Raw genomic sequence first — 21,679 nt, 5'->3', positions numbered from 1 at the left:
GCGATAGACGAACGAACTTGGCGGTTCTGTGCTTTTCATATATTTGCCCATTTTTTTCGACGCAAAATCCTTACAGGACTTCGCCAGTTTGTGTCAATTTTGACATTTAAGCGGAGGACGAAGCGAAGAAGGCGAAACGCAGAAGGAGGAAGTCGAGAGAAACCGGTGAATGAAGAGAAAATCAAGTCTCCTCGTTCCAAACTCGCGCTTTGCCGCTCGACCAATCAGATGCGTTCCCTCTATTTTGTATCCTCTCCCCCTTTTCAGAAACACTTTCCTGGCTTCGTCGTCTTCCGCGAAATCGTGTGCGCGTTCGAATTCTGGTGTTTTCGCTGGTTTCCTGCGGTTTTTGGGCTGTCGAGTGCGAGTGCTTCACGTGGACGAGGTTGCTGCCGTGAAGAAGGTGTTCTCCACCGGGTGCAATGCCGAAGGTGAGTCGATCCAAGGAGATCAATCAATGTCAAGGTCACGCGCGATCTCAACCCGATAACGCGAGATTGCGTTTAGCCGTAATAAAATAATTTGCAGGTGATATATTGCGTGCTTCAGCACTCATTAATGTAACAAATATGAAAATAATGACCATTAATCAAACTTCCATCCGATTAATTACAGAGCCAAACATATAATTAATATATACATATTCTTATTTTTTCCCCCTATTTTGTCATAACTTATATATATATATATATATATATATATATATATATAATAAATATAAATGTTAAACATATATATATATATATATATATATATATATTACATAGTATCTATATATGTGTACTATATAAACATTTATATTATATATATATATATATTTGTACTATATAAACATTTATATATTATGTTATGTATATATATATATATATAATATAATATATAAATGTTTATATAGTACACATATTATAGATATATACTATAGAAACTAGTCTTATATAAGACGATGATACAAACATTTACATTTTTGGTTAAAATGGAATTTTTCATAATGAAGATAATAATGTATGTACATACCATGTCGACATAATCTAATATTTGAGGGAAATTGAAGATACTTAATGAACGCCAATAATAATCTCATATTTAAATGTACGTAATTGCAGTAATTAACTATGAGCTTGTTGTTACAATATTTAATTGACATTTGTTTCCAAAGACAATTGAATGAAGGATTTCGATGTTTCAGATCTGAATTATATTATTGATTTATAGATTTTTGAGTTATTATTAATAATAAATTAATTGATGAGCAAGACATAATTATCAGAAAGGAGAGGAGGAAATTAATTGATAAAAATAAAATCCAAATGACAAATACGTATATATAATAAATATAATTAAATATAATAAAGATTTGTGTGTCTAGGAAGATTATTAATATTGTTTAATGTCGCACATTGTATTTTATATTAATATAAAGAATATTTCAATATATATACTATTAATATACAATGAAATTTTACTATATAATATTATTTTAATATACATTTTCTATGCTATATTGGAACATTATTTATTTCATATTAATATAAAATATATTTTATATTGATATAAAAAATATCTTAACACATATAACGCAATTTATTTACTATATAATATAATTTTAATATAAATTTTCTATGCTATAATTGGAACATTAATTTATATGAAATTTACTAACTTAACTTGGTATACTTTTTTCTAATTATATAGCTCCTTTGATAAGTATCGAGATTGATTATCTCTTTTCAATGAGAATCAATTGAACTTTTCATCAAAGTCGAGCTCGATAATTTTCGAGATTTTTATTGCTTAACGGACTGCTGGATCTCCAGCAAGCTCTTGCCCTTCGTCTCCGGGATCAAGTACCATATATAGGGCACCGCTGTAAGAACGACAAACCCGTAGCTCCAGAAGACGACTTTTTCCCCAGCCGCAGCGATGAAAGGCTGAAATGTCCTGGCGAATAGGAAGGATAATGTGGCATTTCCCGAGGCGATGCAAAGAGACGCCAGAGTCTTGAGATTCGCCGGAAACATCTCTCCCAGAAGAGTCCCGGGTACCGGGATCAAGCCGTAGGATACGAAGAGATTGAACGAAAGCAGGGATGTGATCGGCAACCACGTCAACTTTTCGGGATCGAAGTTCAGGGAAAGAAGATGAAAGTGCAGACCGAGAGCGACGAGCGAAACGAAGACGCCGACGCAGGAAACGATCAGCAGATTCTTCCGGCCGAGAGTATCCACCAGCAGAACCGCGGTGGAACCGGCCACAATCGTGGAGAAACTCAACGCCATCACCACGATCGACGGGGTGATGCTTACCCCGGAATTGGTCACGACGATCTCCGCATAAGAAGTCATCGTGTTGTACGCGCTCGTGTAAACGAAGACGTTCAACCCGAACAGGATTAGGATTTTTTTAAAATTTTCTGTAAATTATTTTGATTAATTGATTCATTTTCATTGGAGTCTTACGAGTTTTCTGTGATGTAATGTAAAGGAAGAAAAATATTTGTATTTAGAACAAAGAGAAAAAGATATCAACTTGTACATATAGATTTTTGATTCAATTTTTCAAACTTAGCTTTTTAAATTGTTTCCAACAAAATTTTTGATACTTGATTAGACTTTTTTTAAATATTGAATTTTTGAAGCTTATAAAATATTAAAAGACCTAGCACCAAATCCATAGGATTTTGGCTTTCGGTGAAATTGACCTTTTTTTCCATATATTGTACTTTATGATTTGCTGAACAAAAGATAGTTTCAAAGCTAAATATTCGATAGTTATTTCATTACAATTAGTCGCATTACAATTTTCGTGTTTGGCTAATTGTAAATCATTAATCATTTATTATTTAGCTTTCAGTCTATTACATTTTTTGTTCAGCAGGACATTTGTAACAGCATATGGGAAAAAACAGTTAATTCCACTGAAAGTCAAAATTTTATATATTTAGTGGAGTCCTTTTTAAAACTTTAATCTTTACTATTTGAGAGTTTTTGGGCAACTTTATAAAATGTCAAAACTTTTTAATTTTATTTGAATTCTTAATTTGTGGATTCTTTATTTCTGTCTTCGAAAAAGAAATATTTGTTATTTTTTCAAAATTTAAGACCATTACCTGGTAATAGGAAGTCTTTAAGCTTCGTCAGAATACTGACGCTGGCGCCGTTAACAAAGTCCTGGAGCTGCTGCAGCTCGGCCTTGACGTCAGCTTCTCGTCGGAACCACTTGAGAGATGCCTCGGCCTCATCGATATCACCGTGAAGAGCGTAATGATAGGGCGACTCGGGTATCAAACTGAAGAGGGCCACAAAGAGGATGTTCGGCACGAGGCTCACGTAGGCGAACATTTCCATAGACAGATAAGGGCCCATCACGGTGGCCAGGAAAGTACCCACGGATGCTACGTTTACATTCATAGATATCTGAATAAGCAATCACATGTTATGGTTTATTACTTTCGTCACATTGTAAAACTTGGCAAACATGTGGATTTTATCCTCGAGATTATTCAGTTAAAATAGCGATGAGAAAGAGAGAGAGGAGAATTAAAAAAAAAATAGAATAGTAATCAATATTTCTCTTATCATATATATAGTATTGAGTTATTAATTTTAAAATATTTGATATTATCTTGTATTACATAATCGCATAACGTTATGTATAATATTTGGATTATTATTTGTATTATACTACTATTATTGATTTTAATAAATTCAATTTATTCGTTATTAGTAATTAGCGAAATGTAATAATTAAGTGATAATAAGTGAATACGGCGAAAGAATTGATAATAGAGAGACGAATTTTTTATAAGAAATCTTTATAATTCTTTAATAATTTATTTTAATATTATTTAATATTATCTTTAATTACTGCGAATTGTTTGAATAATTTCTTTAATATTAATCATTTAAATCTACGAAAGGATTTCTTGATATAATTGTAATAAATCACAATCTGTCGCTCTGTTTGTAATCTACTTTAATAGTCTTGAGAGAAGATAACGAAGTTTAAATATTGAAGATATCGTTTAAATCGAAACTCGATTGATCTCGTTTTCATATCAGTCTGTCTTTTAATACTCATAATGATAGTAAATATTATAAATGTTACATCCAGAATCTAAATTTTAGTAGATATTATTTGTATAGAAATGTCAAAGAATATAATCTCAAACTAATAATTTAAAAATCGTATATATTTCGTGAAAAAAGGTCTCGCATGATGATTTATTAAGGATATTTTTAAGAAAATTAAAGAAAAAGACTATGCGAAGAAAGAGGAATTTTAATGAAATAATGAAGTTACCAGAGAGCCACGTATGGCAGGGTCAGCGACCTCGCCAAGATACAAGGGCATCGCGGGCCACAATATGCCCGATCCGACTCCGGAACAGAATCTGGAAAGGTAGAGCGACGTGACCGACGTGGCGCAGATGTTGAAGATCCAGCTGGAGATCAACGGCAAGCCCGATAACAAGAGCGTCCTTTTTCGTCCGACATACTCTGAGGGATTGTGTCGTGGAGAGACGCGTGTTAAAGACATATCATCCTGAGAACAAGATCACCACAACTCAGAACTGCGGCTCGATCTCTTCGAAGGCGAGAGACGCCATTCTTTACTTCCATTTGCGCTGATAACTCATTTTCTTGACGACGGATATATGCTGAAGAAAGGAGGGAAGACGAAGGATTTCAAGGATTCAAGGACAATTCAAGGAAAAATAATAGTTTTAATCGCAAGACTTTATGGAAATATTAGGATTAGAATTTTGAAGAGATTTCGAAGACACGAGAATTTTAATTCAAGGTGTAAAAGGATGTAAAAATGTGTAAACGATATGGACGATCTCCAGGATGTCTCTAAGGATTTTTGTGTCGCTATATTTCACAGCTCTATTGTTGAGACACGAAGACTTGCTTCCGATTTTCGGCTATTGCTACTGAGTCGTGGCTGGCTTGCTCTTTGGAAGAAGATTCAAAACAGTTTAAACGACAGATCGAAGAAAACATTATTGCACAGAAAGGACTAGATTTTTGTTATCCTGTAATTGTGTGATCTAACAATTTGCCTGTTGAAGTAAGAAAAATAGAATAATGCACATGGTATATAAAAACATGTATTAATGATGAAAACATTATACGGTTTATGTTAAAGTATTAATGTACAGACAATATATAAAAATTTATAAGAATAATTAATTATTTGTTAATTATTATATTTAACGTGATATGTATAAATTATATTAATAGAAAGATAATTAGCAATTAGATCTATGCGGTTTTTTTTATTTTTTTATTTTTTTTTTACAATAGAACTTAAGCGACGAATTTGACCGAATTAAAGATTTATTTCTCTAAAGTTATGATTGATGAATCTTGTTTCCAGCAATGGGAGCGATGGCGGAGGATTCTTACCTTGGCAAAAAGCACCGAGAAGCGCCCCAAATAGACGTCCGAGGTTCAAAAGGGATGCCACCCAAGATGCCTCGGTATCGGTCAGTTTCAAAGGAATATCCGCCTCCGCTGATGTTAGTTGTGCTAAATACGGTGATGCCCAACCAGTTGCCAGACCGCTAACGATGGCTTCTAGACTGACTGTTTGGCAACGTATCGGAAACGTATGGGACGTCGTTTTAAGTGCAGCAATAAAAAAAGAGAGGAAGAGAGTAAAGAGGTAGGTCTTATTTGAGCAAAAGGCACTTTGTTACGCATAATATTCTTTGAATACGAAGTACACGATTTTTAATTGAATATATTTGACAAAATAATTTATTTATAAATATAATTATGATATACATAAAATATAATTTACATAATTTTTCAACGAGTCATACTTATTTTATAGTTGGCAGGTAGAGAAAAGAATTAAGAAATATAAGTTTCAACGCTGTTTTATGTACAAAACTATAGTATAGTTTAAAAGTTATTTCTAACATAGTCATTTTCTAGCGAAACTCCTTTCTCCTTTTCAATATACATAACATATTACATTTAGTTTTCACGGTTAATTTAATGCAAAATATCAAAATGTTTATTCATAAATAGATTTTAATTAAATTAAATACACTTTACACGTGTCAATATTTTAAAATAAATTTTGTTTAATTAGATGAAGGAGACTTACTCGTGAGAGCAGCTAGCCATTGCGGCCAAATGGTGATCTTTCTTTTGTCGTCGAGGACTTTAGGATTCTTGGCACAAAACATCTTTCCTTCAAAAATACGTACAAGGTATATGTAAATCACATTTCACGCGTCTCGTTACACAGTCGACTGATCCTTGCGGGTTCGGGATCGACAGTTTCGCTTCGGAGAAAAGTCGAGGTAAATGCATTTACATTCCGATAAGGATGCGATTTATTTATGGCGTCATCACGCATCGCGTGATTTCATGATACGCTCTCATACAACTACCGGTGTATTTACACTGGCGTAGGGATCTATAAAAAGATATGTCACGGTCGATCTACCATAGTATAAATTCGACCATGTGATGATGATTTTACACTCTAAGACAGCATGATGAAGTTGCAAAAAAAGTTTTGCGCATGTAAAATAATCTTGAATTTTCTTCTAAACAATTTAAATTGCAAGAATTAACCGATCTGGTGATTAAAGCAAAGAAGACCGACTTGACAAAATTATGACATACTTCTCAAATAGTCACGTGTCTAGGAACAATTGGAAAATTTTAAACTTTTCAACCAAAAGCTCGACTTTTTAACCGGGATTATTTAGAGTTGGAAAGGTCAAGAATTTGAATTTCTATGTAACACTCTAAAATTCTGAAAATAACCAAGTATTTAATTATTTCAAATTGAAAAGAATAACAATTTTTAATTATATATCATCTCAAAGACATAATTAATATTAAATAAACAGGAATAATGATTTTATGACTTTTTATTGAAGATATCAGAATTTTATATATATAATTGTTTATCAAAATGCATATTTATACTTGTATATGTACATATGTATATTTGATATCTTATTTTTTTTACTTAGAGTAATATTGACATAGATAAACAGAATATTTAATGTGTCTTAACGTTTAATTCCTTGAAAGCTAGAGTGGCTTTTCGGTTTTGGGAAAATACCAGGCAGCGTATGTGTAAATATTGATTAGAAATCGTAGCGGTAATTGACGGGAATATTGTGCATTCTTATCGCGAAAACATGTCTGAGCACCTCTGCTAGTAAAAATACCGAAATTCCAGCCACCTTTATAAATTTATTGCCTTGACGCGAATATAATCACATTTCACCTTTTCTGGGACATTCTTGTTGAGAAAAAAAATCTCGTTAAAAATCTCTATCTTTTTATATATACTATATCTGTTTAATATAAAAAAATATTACAATGTCGTGATATTTTTTTTATTTTAGAGAATGTGAGCCTTATTATATAATTTAAAATAAGAATTTTCCTTCTCGATATATATGTGCATGTTGATCACATTTTATCCTACTATCTTTAAAAAAACTAGATATTCTTTCAATAACAGATTGTTATCAGACATTTTAAAATCGATTTTTCTTTCAGCGAAAATATCAAGCCATATATTATAATATTTCAATTATAAGTGGCCGAGAAGGAAAGAGAAAAAAAGGGAGCTTTCGGTGACCTAAACTAATCCCAGGTGGAATTCCCTCTTTAATAGAATTTTAATTCGAGGCTTAATTATAAAAGTATATAAGTGATGCTAAAAATTGCAAAGTCGCGATAAATAAAATAATTGCTTCCCTTGGGAAGGAAAAATCGACTTTAATCACCTTTATTATCGCTTCTTATTTGCTTTGCGTTTTGCGCAAATAAAAAAAGAATTGACAGCGTAGCAATGGAGGAATTTTCTTTAATAATTTCGCATAATGAAGGGAGAAACGTCGTACTGCGAATTTGTAATATGCAATAAACACGAGACGAAAATGGCATGCGACTCTTCCGAGCGTATTCCTCTCGTTCGTTTCTCTTTTTTCTTTCTTTTTTTTTTTTTTTTTCAAATTTCATACTTCGTATTTCTCCTCCCTAATCGCAGCATTCTTTCGCTCGCTGCCGAAAAGCACCGTAACTTCCCCAAAAGCACCCATTCGCGCGAGCGCACTCTCTGATTATTCATATCCAATTTCGGCGACAAAACAACCCACTCGCGCGTTCCCGTTCGCCAACCCTCGTTTTCATCCCCTTCTCCGCCTTCATCCCCCTTCACCCTCTGGCGCGGCGCCCCGAAAAGTGCCTGAAAACGGCGCGATGCCTCCGCGAGAGCATCGTTTCACTGCGGACGTCGCGCATTTCCGGCAACATTCGTGCGGCCCTGACAGGGACGGGATTGTCAGGCGAAATTATTTTCTGCTCGCAAATTATAATTTGTATTTTTTATTAAATGATTTTTCGCTTAAATCAGAAACGATTACGAATCATCCGAAGCCTCGCTTAACACTACACTGTAAAAAAAATATGTAAAATTACATAAATAATAAATGTAAAATTATACATGATAAATAATGAAAAAGTGAACATTTCTATTATTTATTGTGTAATTTTACACCTATTATTTATGTAATTTTACATATTTTGGTGTAATATTTTACATATTTTTTTACAGTGTATCAAGATCAGAATCTATCAAACGTTTCGTTCAAATTGAAATTTTAATTTGAATTTTAAACATCTCTTGCAATCTTGCAAGAATAAATATATTTTTATATATTTGTGTAATTATATAATATATTTTTTATCGCGTTTTATTAAAAGAGAGACTTCTCTTTTCTCTCGGAATTATTTGTTTTTAAGAAAGTGTTTTAAGATATTTATTTTAAAAGTATGCACGTGTATTACTTTCTATCTTTTTTGCTTTAGAGAATATTTTACAATGGAAAATGTTTTACCTGAATAAAAAATATTTATTCTAAAATATTCATGCTATGCTGGGATTAACTAAGTACTTTTTTCCAGCTCTTAAAAAGAAAACAATTTTTTTATACGTTATTATTATGTATATTAATGTATATCAGTTTATTTCTATAACTTACATCCTGATAAGCAACATGTAAAATTAAAGCTATCAAAATTTTCAGGGGAAAGAAGAGAGAGAATCTCTCTTTCAATAAAATACAATAAATAATACACTTAATAATTATATGTATATCTGTAAAAATGTATTCTTGTAAGATCTTGATTAATTATTGTGCGAAAATGTATCTTGAATTCCTAAATGTTTTATATGATGTCTTTTATATACACATATTTAAAAAAAAAAAAAAAAACATTTATATACAGCCGCAAATATTTTTAAACGTAAAATAGAGAAAGGTAAAATTTCTTAATTAGTTTCCTCGACCCTCTTTCACGCGCGGCAAATCGGAATTCCCTTTAATGCGGCTGACGGGCTTTAAATTCAAAACCGCGAAAAAAGAGGGATAAAAGACGCGCGTGTCGCCGAAGTGTTTCTCCTGGAGGACGAGATTTCTAGTCACATTCCTGGCCGGCGCTCGCACCCTCTCGGCTCCCATGCGGGGGTGCATTCAGTGCGAATCGCGCAGTCGCCCGAACACCTCGGAGAGGCTGGCTCCGGCGTCGTGATCGCGTGCGAGGGAAAAAAAAGGGGAAAAGGGAAGAGAAACGGGGGCGCGCACGGAGACGAAGAGAGAAAGGCGAGGGTAAGAACTTCAGGAAGAGAGAGAGAGAAAGAAGAAAGCACTCTCTTAAAGCCGAGAGAACTCAACGTGTCCGTGCATCCTCCTTCAGGAGAGGATGACGTTGTTGCCCATGACGTCGCGTAGGCGCTGCGGCCGCGGAATCCGCGTCCGCTGCTGGCCCTATTATTGACTCGGGCGGGTTGGTCCGGCGGCCATGACAAGGAGTTGTATTTTCCCGCGAGGTCGACAGATGGCGCGGCGTGTGCGGTCCGCCACCCTCCGCCTGGAATGCTCTTGGCGAGGATCCTGCCGACGCTATCCTGCCCCACGGGTCCATCCACGACGCTGAGGGCGACTCGACGACGGCCAGCCGGAGGGTATCTCGACGCGGAGCGTCCCCGCGAAAGCGCGAACGTCACCGAGTGAACGCGAGAGCGCGCCCGCGCGCGCGCGCGCGCGTCCGAGTGGAATCGTGCGGGGCGGAAGCGGTGCGGAAAGTCCATTTCGGAAAGGCCGTATCTAGGGTGGACCAAGGACACCCCAAACAGGGGGTGATCTGCCCTGTCGGAACGCGGGTGTTAATCCCTCGCCGGGAGAGACTCGTCGCGGTGGAGGATCGCTCGCGGAGGATCTCCGACGTTTCGCCGAACGGGGTTATTCGAGTGGCGCCGAATCAGGCGGAGCGAAACGTCACAATCTGCCCTCGGGAGTGCCGTCCACCATTTTGGCTGCGCGGAGGTTATTCTCGAGTGGAAAGCGTCGGGACGTCATCCGGAGACGACATCCGTGGAATTTCGGAGTAATCTCTTCATTCTCTTTCTCTCTCTCTCTCTCTATCTCTTTCCTCGTTCTCTATCTATCTCTATCTTTTTATATCTCTAAGCTCTCTCTCTTTCTTTCCTTCTTCCTTCCCCTTCCTTTCCACTTTGCTATCGCCACGGTGAGCTTTCCGGTGATCAAGTAGAGTGATTTCCGGGGGAGAATCCGTGTCGCTTGCATAGGGATCAGCTGAAGCGGATCGGGAAAATCCTGGGAAACCTTTCGGGAACATCGCGACGCCTTGGGACTGGAGCCATTTTTATGCGCTGCATGCCGGGAGGAGCGGCTCTCCCGCTGGAAACTGGGTTACCGCGTCGCTTCCGCTGGAATTCCTTTCCTGCTCGTCGCCCGGAGGCTCGTAGATTCGTGTTACGGGGCTGAAAAGCGTGCTCTGCCTTTGGCTCGGGAAAGCCTTTGCGCGCGATTAATGGCTACTTGGTGAAGGAACTTGGTGCGGGCAGGAAAGGCGTGGATTTCGAGAGAGAGAGAGAGAGAGAGAGATTGAGAGAGTGTGTGTGAGAGAGAAAGAGAGGAAACGTTTTGTGTTGGAGTGATTAATATTTTGACAGAGACAGAATCGAGATATATATATATATATATATATATATATATATCGCGATTCTCTCTCTCTCTATATATATATAATATATATATATATGTATAGAGAGAGTGAGAGGGAGAGAGAGAAAGAGAAAGAGAGGCGTGGATTTGTATCCACGATAGAAGAGATTTGTGCGTTCTGGGTGGAATTCTGTGCGAGTGGGAGAGAAACGGCGCCGTGGATCAGTATTATTGAAATGTGTCCAGGTTTTTAGGCAGCGAAAGCAGTGCGCGGGTTCGTTTGGTGGATCGGTGCAGTTTTTTCTTTCCTCGACGAATCTATCGTCATGCCGGAAGAGGAGATGCGCGGATCCATTAGTTGATGAAGAGTAAACTGTGCTTCGAGGAAGAGTCACGCGGGCAGAGAGCTGGATCTGTATATGTGAAAACTGCGAAGGGACATTTCAGACTGACGGACACTAATCGATCGAATCGGTGAATTGTTAAATGGATACGTGGAGGAATGGAAGAGGCAAGATTTGTACATCGAGGGAGAAGAGAAACATGGATTAGCGAGGATACTTCATTGATCGAGAAGGGTGGCTGCGAAGAAGTAAACATCGTTTCGCATCCGACATCGATTTATCGAGGAAAGTAAGATGCTGAGCAAGTCTGCAGGAATCTTCGGGAAGGAAGAATCGCGCGCTTATCGAGTGTCGGGAAAGATATTCTGCAGAAGAGCGAGATGTAGATCTGTGATCCCCGTCTGTTGAAAAGCATGACGAGTTAATATCATCTCCGACAAAGGCGTCAAAATTAATTTCGCGCTGAGGGAAAAAATTGCGACTTTTCCCATCAAAAGATGAGGGATTTATTTGATTGAAAAAATACTGCTCGCTCGAATCGCTTTGGAAAACTCCTACCTGCGTGGCCTAGAAAACTCAGCATCCCAGGAATATCGAGGGTTTTTGCTCGCTTAGACAAAATTCTTCACAAAAGCACATCCTGGTACCAAAAAAAAAAAAAAAAAAAAAAATTCTTTTTTGCCGCCAAGAATGCGATTTTTGTTTGCTTGAAAAATCGCTGATTTCTTGAAGACTTCTTTATCTGTCAACGTGTCTCTGCTTAAAGGATATTTATTTGGAAGAAGAATTTGCGATGGCAAAAATTGCAGATCCCTCTCTGCGATTCTAAAAGTCGGAACTTTCTCCACCTTCAAGGAGAGGAATCCTTTCGCGAGAGGATGCAGCGAGAGCCGAAGGACTCGTGGGAGCTGAAGGGATGATTAATAAAGACTCCATGGAATTCGCGGGGCGGCAACCGATGGTGGTTCTTCATGGAAGGTGGCTGAATCTGAAATAGCGTCTCTCCGAGAGAGTCGTCAGATGTAACGTTTCGCCTTTTTTCAAGGACATGGCCGAGAATTAAGAGACTCCGATAGGCGTCCGGTACGCCAGGAAGGACGATGGAGCTCGAGTGATTTCGGCAATGGACCGATAAGTAGTTTTAGATGTTTCGTACGGAGTCCGTGTAAGATTGTCGAGATTGTCGAGTGCTACGGAAATAAAGTGATACTCCTCGCTTCGAAGGATTACGATTACGAAGGGCCAGGTTTCTCCGTTTCGCGAGACGTGAGTATTTCGTCACGCCATTTTGTATTATCAAAATATGCGAGAATTGATCGTGAATACAGGGTGTCTAGCGGCCAGGGAAATCTGGAAAACCGGGAAAAAAATTGTCAGGAAATTTTAGAAATCTGGAATTGCCAGGGAAAAGTCAGGAAATTTTACTATTTATCTGGATTTTTTCACATTACTCTAAATTTGTCTCAATAATTTGACATTTTTTATTACATAAATTTATTGGGGTAATATTTTTTTTTAAATAAATTATATTTTTATTATTTTTTTTAATACAAAATATTGCCCGAAATATTTGTAATATAAATTGAAAAAAATAAATTATTTTATACAACAACAATATGTATACTATACAAAATATATTTTATTAGAAATATTTTATATAATAAAATATTTTTATATCATGAGATTATATACACTGTCAGGGTATCTAGCGGTCAGGGAAATCTGGAAAACCGGACATTGTCAGGGAATTTTATAAATCTGGAATTGTCAGGAAATTTTACTATTTGTCTGGATTTTTTAACATTATTCTACATTTGTCGCAATAATTTGAAAATTTTTATTAAATAAATATAAACTTTTCCTCGACTCCCAGCACGCTAATTTTCTGTGTTAAATATCGATTCATCTACAGCGTGTTTGTTCATTTATATTTTCATCGTCGTGTTATTTTATTTCAATGTGTTTGATAGAGACAAAACTAAAAATTTGATTTAGTATAAATTAAATTACGGAATTTTTTTCATTGAGTCTGCTGGACACCCTGGAATAGATCTTTAGAAAGAATGCAAAACGCGTGAATTATTTACGGCTTTTTTTTCTTTCTGTATCCCGAAAAAGTATGGTTTTGCTTTTTTCATGGTATTTTTTTATGAAGATACTTGCGTACACTGACAAAAAATTTATCGTATAAATATTTATTTCAATGCTGCCTGATAAATCATTTATTTGGAACTAATAATATTTATTTAATGTGAAAAATATTTATTTGATATAAGAAAATCCTTTTCAAAACAGATGAATATTTATTTGTTTCAAATAAATGATTTATTAGATAGTATTGAATAAATATTTATTTATTTAATACGTTTTTTTCACTGTATAAAAAGAAATTCTACACTGTTTTATGTAAGATAAAAATAATAGAAGTGAGTTGGTCAGGAATTTCTGTTCTTTCATTAATTGCATTTTAAATCGTAGCTCGATTATTAATACGCGAAATGATCCTTTTCATAAAAAATATCGAATTTCAGTTTGCATAATAAATTGATCCGTAAGATTGACAGAAAAAGAATAATGCGATTAGTCTAGGCGACAGTTCGTCAATTAAATTAATTCGATAAGTATAATAATAGACCGGCTCGCTTGTCTGCGATTATAGAAACAAGGATCTAAAAATTGAATTATTAATATCGATATGAAAACGACTTGATATAATAATATAAGATAATAGGATTATTTAATTTCAATAAAGTGAAATTGCTGGCAACGTCGACATTTTATTTGAATATAATTTTTGAGAGCGTCCATATATTATCCATTTTTATATTCTAATTTCTGTTCTAGCATTTCTTCGAATTTAAGGGATAATAATTTGATATATAATTTTTTCTTTGCAAACTATTGATGATTATTATGTATTTTTTTCAAAGGATGTATTTATAAAAATATATTATTACTCTTTAATTGTCGCAGAAAATAATAATTTACCAGCATGAAAGAATAATCAATAATACATTTTTATGACCGACATCCCATAAAAAGTACATAATATAATCAATATTTTGCAAAAAAAAAAAAAAAAATTTTGAATATTTAAGAGAAAAATCTCTTAAATTCGAAGAAATGCCAGCACATGATAGAAGTTAGAGTATAAATTTAATCTTGACGACAGATTTATGCGATATTATATTTTTTTTAACGACACACCCTGTTTTATGAAACTCTGAAGCATCGGAAATAATAATGAAAATTAACAGCCACGAACTTTTCGCAGAGTGCGAAAACGGCGGAGCATTGTGTTACGGAGTAAACAGCAACTTAAGTTTTAAGCATTTCCCTCGGGTGGAGGATGGCAAAAGAGGGTGCTCTCGAAGGAGGGTCAGGATCCCGCAACCTGCAGTCCCATCTCTCACCCCCATGCACCGGTATATAAAGCCTCGGGAAAGCGCTAACCCACATGCTCGTTCGTACGGCAAATCATATTCAGTTCGCAAAATGAAAACCACCCGCGATGCACACGCCATCGCATCCGTTTCCGCCTCCTTTTTCCCTTTACCTGCTCTCCCTCGCTGATGGATAGGTATAAATGCGACGGAGAGGGAAATCGTCTTTCGCGAAGGAAATCTTCGATTTTAGATAGAGAAATTTATATACCTTCTCTTAAAAAAAAAAAAAAAAAAATTGCAATTTTGCTTTTTTTTATCAAACAAATTCAGGGTATCTAGCGGCCAGGGAAATCTGGAAAACCGGGCATTGTTAGGGAAAAGTCAGGAAATTTTACTATTTCTCTGGATTTTTTCACATTCTACTTTTGTCTCAATAATTTGAAATTTTTTATTACATACATTTATTGGGGGTAATATTTTTTTAAAAATAAATTGTATTTTTATTATTTTTTTTAATACAAAATATTGCTCGAAATATTTGTAATATAAATTGAAAAAACAAAATATTGCTCGAAATATTTGTAATATAAATTGAAAAAACAAAATATTTTCTACAACAAAAATATGTTTACTATACAAAATAAATATATTTTATTAGAAATATTTTATGTAATAAAATATTTTTATATAATGAAATTATATACACTGTCAGGGTGTCTAGCGGTCAGGGAAATCTGGAAAACCGGACTCATTGTCAGGGAATTTGATAAATCTGGAATTGTCAGGTTTTACTATTTATCTGAACTTTTTCACATTATTTTTTGTCTCAATAATTTGAAATTTTTTATTAAATAAATATAAACTTTTCCTCGACTCCCAACACGCTAATTTTCTGTGTTAAAAATCGATTCATCTACAGCGTGTTTATTAATTTATATTTTCATTGTCGTATTATTTTATTTCAGTGTGTTTGATAGAGACAAAACTAAAAATTTGATTTAGTATAACATTTAATTTAACATTTAATTGATTTATCATACAGATATATGCAAATTATATATTTGGAAAAAATACTAAAAAGTCAGGGAAAAAATTAATTTCTGGTCTTGGAAAATCTGAAAAAGTCGGGGAATTTTTTTCACGGAGTCTGCTGAAAATCCTGAAATTTTATACTAAACAACTAGATTAAACTCGACGCAAATTTAGAGAGAATTCCCTCTAATTAAACCGAAGAAAATATTAACAGATGTAATTCGCACGAAAAACAGAATTTAAACGTGGGATAAACAGTAGGGTAAATTGTTGAGGTTTATAATGAGCGAATAATACTTTCTCCAACCTCATTGTGGAATTAATTACCGTATAATTCCCACCGGTCTTATTATATTATAATATTTGTGCTCCTCGATATTTATTTTATTAATTGTAATTAATTAGCCGACTTCGCGGTTTGCTTAACGTAGCATATAACGCCAAGCATATTATGAATATGCTATTAAAGGCAAATTTATATATTAATTTATACGTGAAACGAGACGCAATTAACTGCTTTTGTTATTCTAAAGATGTCGATGTATAAAAGAATCAATTTTAATTTAATAGAACAAAAATCAATCGACAAATTTAAATTATTTATATAATACACGCATAATAATAATAATTACATGATAGAATCTTTCTAATTTTAATCTATTCTGAAGATTTCTTTAATATAAAAATAGAAATAAAATTAAAAACTTTAATAGGTATTAGATATTATTTTTATAATATTTTAGTTCAAAATTTATTTACTGTGATTTCTAAGGCTGAATATATTTGAAAACGGCAAGAAATTTTTTTTTCAAATTTTATTCAAGGAAATTGACTTCAAGTTGACCCTAAAAAACTTACAATTTAAGTTATTTATTTATTTACTTTATTTTTTAGAACGGATTATGTGTAAATAATATTTCAATTCAAGGATGGGGGATGATTCTCTGATCATTATGTCGAATTGAAAACGAGGGAAAAGAAGGCTGGGAGACAGAAGGGATGCGATGATCGCGCTTCTTTCAGCATCGGGATCATTATATACAGTGGTGATTTGTGGCGCCATTAGATAAGGGGCGCATCCGAAATGCGTTTCGGAAAAGCGAGAGCTCGAAATTAATTGCCGGAGTTTGGTGCGAAAGGATGAGGAAGAAGGAAGGAGGGGCATAAATTTGGAGAATCCTGAAGGATATGGAGAAATTTTTCGCTGCTCAGCCGAAATCCGATGAGTTTCGCGACAGTCACAAACAGAAAGCGCGTTTATCGCGGCTGATCTAGTAACACTGTAAAAAAATATGTAATATATTACACAAAAATATGTAAAATTACATAAATAATAAGTGTAAAATTACACGATTAATAATAGAAATGTTTATCTTTTCATGTAATTTTACATTTATTATTTATGTAATTTTACATATTTTTAATGTAATTTTACATATTTTTTTTTTACAGTGAAAGTTAGCACCCCCGTTTATAGAATTTTGATGTAAATGATAGAATCCGGACTCTCCTTTTCTCACAACAAAGTATTAGAATTATTGATACATTTCGAAAAGGGCGATCAAAGTGAAAAAGTGCAAAGAAGGTAATTTTTCGTGTATCTTTAAATAGATTGATTTTAAAGTTTTTTTAGCATATTAAAAAAATAGAGTAGAAAATAATAGGTTTTTTTTAGAATGAAATTGTTTACTTGGCATTAAAATAGATGTAAACTTGAAATAAATTTAAAGGAGATTATTTTTATATACTTTTTCTCGTGATAAAATATGTAGATGTAAATAAAGATTGCAGGCAAAAACACCTTGGGGGATAAATAACAATGATATACGTATATGTACAGAGTAAATATGTAGATGGGATGTTTTTCCAATTTGATGCAGATCGCAGAGATATTTAAACCACAATTTAATTAGGTTTATTAAGCTCATTATAATTGGGATTATTATAAAGGATAAGTAAAAAACAGTGGCTTTTAAAAGTTTGTAATAATGTATAATAAATTCCATGTTAAAATTTTACATTAAAAGTAGAGCATATTGTAATCTAGGATGAATACAGAATAAATTTTAATTTTAAACCAAACACAGGAGATTAGGATTTGAGATAATCTCGGAAAATCCAGTGCTTCTAGCTGTATATTTCCTAACGGCGTTATTAAACTTGGACAGAAGTAAAATAAAATTTTTTATATTGTTATTATATTCTTATAAAAATGAAAGAAGTCATAAAGAGACTTTTATATTTGCATTAATGTTTTATTTATATATGTATATAAAAATATATTTCACGTAGAAAGAGCAAATTTATTTGTAGAACCAGATATTGCTGACAAATTATTATTTAATATATATCAGATAAAACTTTTATCCTTGTAAAAAAAAAATCTCACTAGTTTTTATAACTCACAATTTTTATTAATGAAATGTTACATATGTATAATTAACAATCTTATATACATATATATTTATTCTTTTATATAAATATTTTTTTATTCAATTGAAAAGCAATAAGAGACAGAGGGATGGGAGAATGTTTCCGAAGCGTGAGAAATTGATTAAAAATGAAGGAATTGAGTGTGAAGGGCAGGGTTAAGCAGATGTGTATCTAAAAGTACCTGAAATACGTATTTAAATATACATATATCTTATTTAAATATTGAATAATCAAGTATTTTGATTTTTCTAATTAATTATTTAATTTAAATATATCTGGTATTTAAATGTATTTATGCTATTATATGTTTATTTTAATTATTATTATTTTTTTTATTTATTATTCTATTTTATATTATTATTTTATAATTATTATTATTATTTTATTTTATTTTATTATTATTTTATAAAGTTTAAAGCTCAAATAATTTTTTATTACAATAAAATCATTTACTATTATTTAAAAAAATTTAATTTTCTAAATAATGATAGATAATCTTACTGTAATTACTTCAATGTCAAGTATATAATGAGAAAATTAAAAAAATAATTGTATTTAAAAGTATTGATAAGTGTATTTAAATACAATTAGTATTCAAAAATATATTTGAAAACCAAAGTATTGAAATATAGGTCAAACGGTATCTTGTATTGAAATCTTGGATTTCGAAGTATCTGCTCAACTCTGTAAGGATAAACGCATATAGGGACACACGTTCGATGACTCGCGATTGCGCTTTTCCGCGGCATGGCATCGTGTTCGTAACTTTAAGAAAGTATAACGACGACCGATGCGCACGGAAGAATTGATTTAGTATGCTGTAAAGTAGTGCGGCGGTGACCCCTTTTCGCGAAATCGATATGTACACTTCGATACACCCGCACGCGTTACCTAAGTTCACGTGCACCCACACGAATAAAGGTACATATGTGTATGTGTAGACACACACGTATGTATCAGGATATACCTACATCTCTCGAATCCCAATATCCATTTTGCTCTCCCTCACTCGTTGCTTTTCGCTCCTTTTCGTCCTTAAATTAAAACGTCGATCGAAAGAGTTCTTCAGCTCTGCATCTCGCAATCTATTGCATTTCTCCCTCGCATTTTGCGCTTAAACGAATAAATATAATTTGCTTTGTTTAAAAGCGTGATTAAAATTCTTGAGACACTTTTTATTTCTATGATAACAAAGTATATTTTGCTAAATTGTTATATATTTTATGGGAAATAAAAAATATTAATATGTACATAATACATTTTATTTCGTATTATGGTAGATGATATTAATATTTTTTATTATATCTTTGTAATATATTGACGATGCACAGAGAGAATTTTTTTTTTTTTAGAATCTACTGAAAATCGTGATAATCTGGACAATATATGGTATTGGAAGAATTTTATAAGTTTCTCTAATTAAATATTTACCAAAATAAAATATAAAATATGTTTGATTAATTTTACTATGCATGTACATATTAATATTTTTTATTCTGATAAAATATTAATCAGAGAAACTCTTATAAAACTCTTCCAATACCACATAATCGTGGGATTATCATGATTTTCAGGGTAAATTCTAAGAGAAAATCCTCTCTGTGTATATTGATCACTTTCTTCTAATCGAAGATGCTTATAAGAAATTAATATAATAATTATATGGTTTATTTTTTTAAGATTCTGGCCGTGTATTTGAATATAATAATTTTATTAGGATTTATAGCAAGACCAAAAAATATAAGTATATCTTTACGAGAAAGAAAATGTAGAGAAAAAATTATCTGTAAATAATTTTTTTTATAAGATGCATGGCTTATTTTTTAAAGATAAATAATAAATATTTTAATAAATATTATTTTATAATAAATATTTATGTATTAATAATTTTTTTAAGATAATATTAATGTCCTTATTTGTTTCCGATCCTATTTGAATATAATAATTTTATCAGAATAGATCAACATAAGTATATTTTTACGAGAGAGAAAATACATTTTTACATTAGCATTTTATATACAAAAAAAAAATTAAGTAAATAAATTTCACAGAGAGCTGACCGAGCATAAAGAATAATTAACCTCGCGGTTAGTTTCCTGCAGATATAGGAGGAGCGAAGTAGTTGATTCACTCTTTAAAATGATAATGTGACATTTTATTTTATAGGGAGGAGGATTTTAATCAAATATGCGACTTTCAAAGGGGAGGCCGGACAGGAGAGAATGCATTCTATCGATAGTCCGAGTCGGATAATAGCGAGAGGACGGAAAGGAGAACGAAGGGGAAAGGATTCTTAAAAATGTTCCGGTTTTTTGGAATTTCCCTAAATTCCCCGCCGCTAATGGCATTGAGGTCGCGAGTTGCCCGAGCTATCCGAAGATATTTCATAATGATTCACGGGCGCATCCTGCAGGGGTAATATCCCCGGTGGGAGGGAAGAGGGTGGGACGACAACCACCCCCGATGTAAATCACGTCCCGTTCTTGTCGGCCGGAAGGGCGAGCAAAGTGGATGGGAAAGCCCGGGTCTCTCCCTTCCTCTCTCTGGTCCCCGAAAAATCATTCCGGCTTTTCCATTAAAAAGTTTGATTCGCGGATTCGTGGTCGACGTATACCCAAGTCTCTCTCTTTTTCTCTCAGGGTGGGAAGTTGGTCGTCCGTCTTGAGAAAAGGGAGGAGAGACACTTGGCTCTTCTTCTTCTTCTTCTTCCGAAGTCCGTTTTGTCTTCTCAGTTGTTTCCGTAATGTAGCGAGGTGTATTTTCGTTGGAAATTCTTAAACTTTCGCGCACTGTGACCATATTGGACGGTGTCAGAAGCGAGAAATCGCGCGTCATGTTTCCTCGCGATGAGCAAAGTTGAAGTAGACACGAAATTTCTCCTTCCCCACGCCGTCAATTCCCTTTTTAGACTGACAGATAAGGGATATCGGTTGCTCTCGAATGTAACTCTCGCGCAAAATGGCTCGTTCTCGTGTTAATTAATCGTATGTATGTAAAACATAATTAATTTTGTATTACACGTGCAGGCAAAGTGGTACTTTGTGTGCGTGTTTTCTGTGCGGAAAGCGGCCGATTTCCCACGCCGCCATCCGGCTAAAGCCGTGGGCAATAACTTTGAACACGGCTATTCCCGCACCGTGTCGCCGCAAGATGGCGGCGTGCGATCGGCCACCTCGCGCACAGAAAACGCGCACAAAGCCACTTTGCCTGTACTTGTAATACAAAATAGTACACAATATACTATAGTATAATGAATGTACGTATCAAGCGTGGAAATTATTTATTTTTTTTTTTTTTTTACTGTTTGAATGAATTTTGGAAAAGAATGTTTATTACGTGCAAATAAAATCTCTTTTATATTTAGTTTTTTTCTTTTTTACTTAAAACAGAATGAATTTCCTGCACATATTTATCTACCTTTATTTTTAAACATTTTCAAATATTAAAAAAATTATTGGAAAGTTTTATCTTTT

The 21,679-nt window shown here is 33.8% G+C and overlaps 2 protein-coding genes across 6 annotated transcripts in view; one reads left to right on the top strand and one right to left on the bottom strand.

The window, feature by feature from the left end:
- Nucleotides 1–1,486: 1,486 nt before the first annotated feature.
- Nucleotides 1,487–6,327, bottom strand: LOC114939016 (facilitated trehalose transporter Tret1). 2 transcript variants are annotated; one of them, XM_029313237.2, is made up of 5 exons: nucleotides 6,118–6,327; nucleotides 5,409–5,588; nucleotides 4,300–4,496; nucleotides 3,107–3,413; nucleotides 1,488–2,410 (listed from the first exon to the last, which is right to left on the bottom strand). In XM_029313237.2, the coding sequence occupies exons 1-5, from the start codon at nucleotides 6,197–6,199 to the stop codon at nucleotides 1,785–1,787; spliced, it is 1,392 nt and encodes a 463-aa protein (XP_029169070.1). In that variant the 5' UTR covers nucleotides 6,200–6,327; the 3' UTR covers nucleotides 1,488–1,784. The 2 variants fall into 2 exon arrangements, with proteins under 2 accessions (XP_029169071.1, XP_029169070.1); XM_029313238.2 differs by lacking the exon at nucleotides 6,118–6,327 and having other exon boundaries at nucleotides 1,487–2,410; nucleotides 4,300–4,542; nucleotides 5,409–5,473.
- A 3,207-nt stretch (nucleotides 6,328–9,534) lies between these two features.
- Nucleotides 9,535–21,679, top strand: part of rho-5 (rhomboid-5) — a 99,529-nt gene continuing 87,384 nt past the window's right edge. For 3 of the 4 annotated variants that reach the window (XM_085480487.1, XM_085480488.1, XM_029313040.2), the window contains exons 1-2: nucleotides 9,535–10,430; nucleotides 11,258–12,621. The gene's annotated coding sequence lies outside the window, so the exon portion shown is untranslated. The remainder of the gene's footprint in view (nucleotides 10,431–11,257; nucleotides 12,622–21,679) is intronic. The other variant, XM_085480486.1, reaches the window with a different exon arrangement.

This window comes from Nylanderia fulva, unplaced genomic scaffold, assembly GCF_048542155.1.
Source record: "Nylanderia fulva isolate GAGA-0341 unplaced genomic scaffold, ASM4854215v1 Scaffold15, whole genome shotgun sequence".
Classification (NCBI taxonomy): Eukaryota; Metazoa; Arthropoda; class Insecta; order Hymenoptera; family Formicidae; genus Nylanderia; species Nylanderia fulva.
This window is presented reverse-complemented; position numbering and strand designations above follow the sequence as displayed.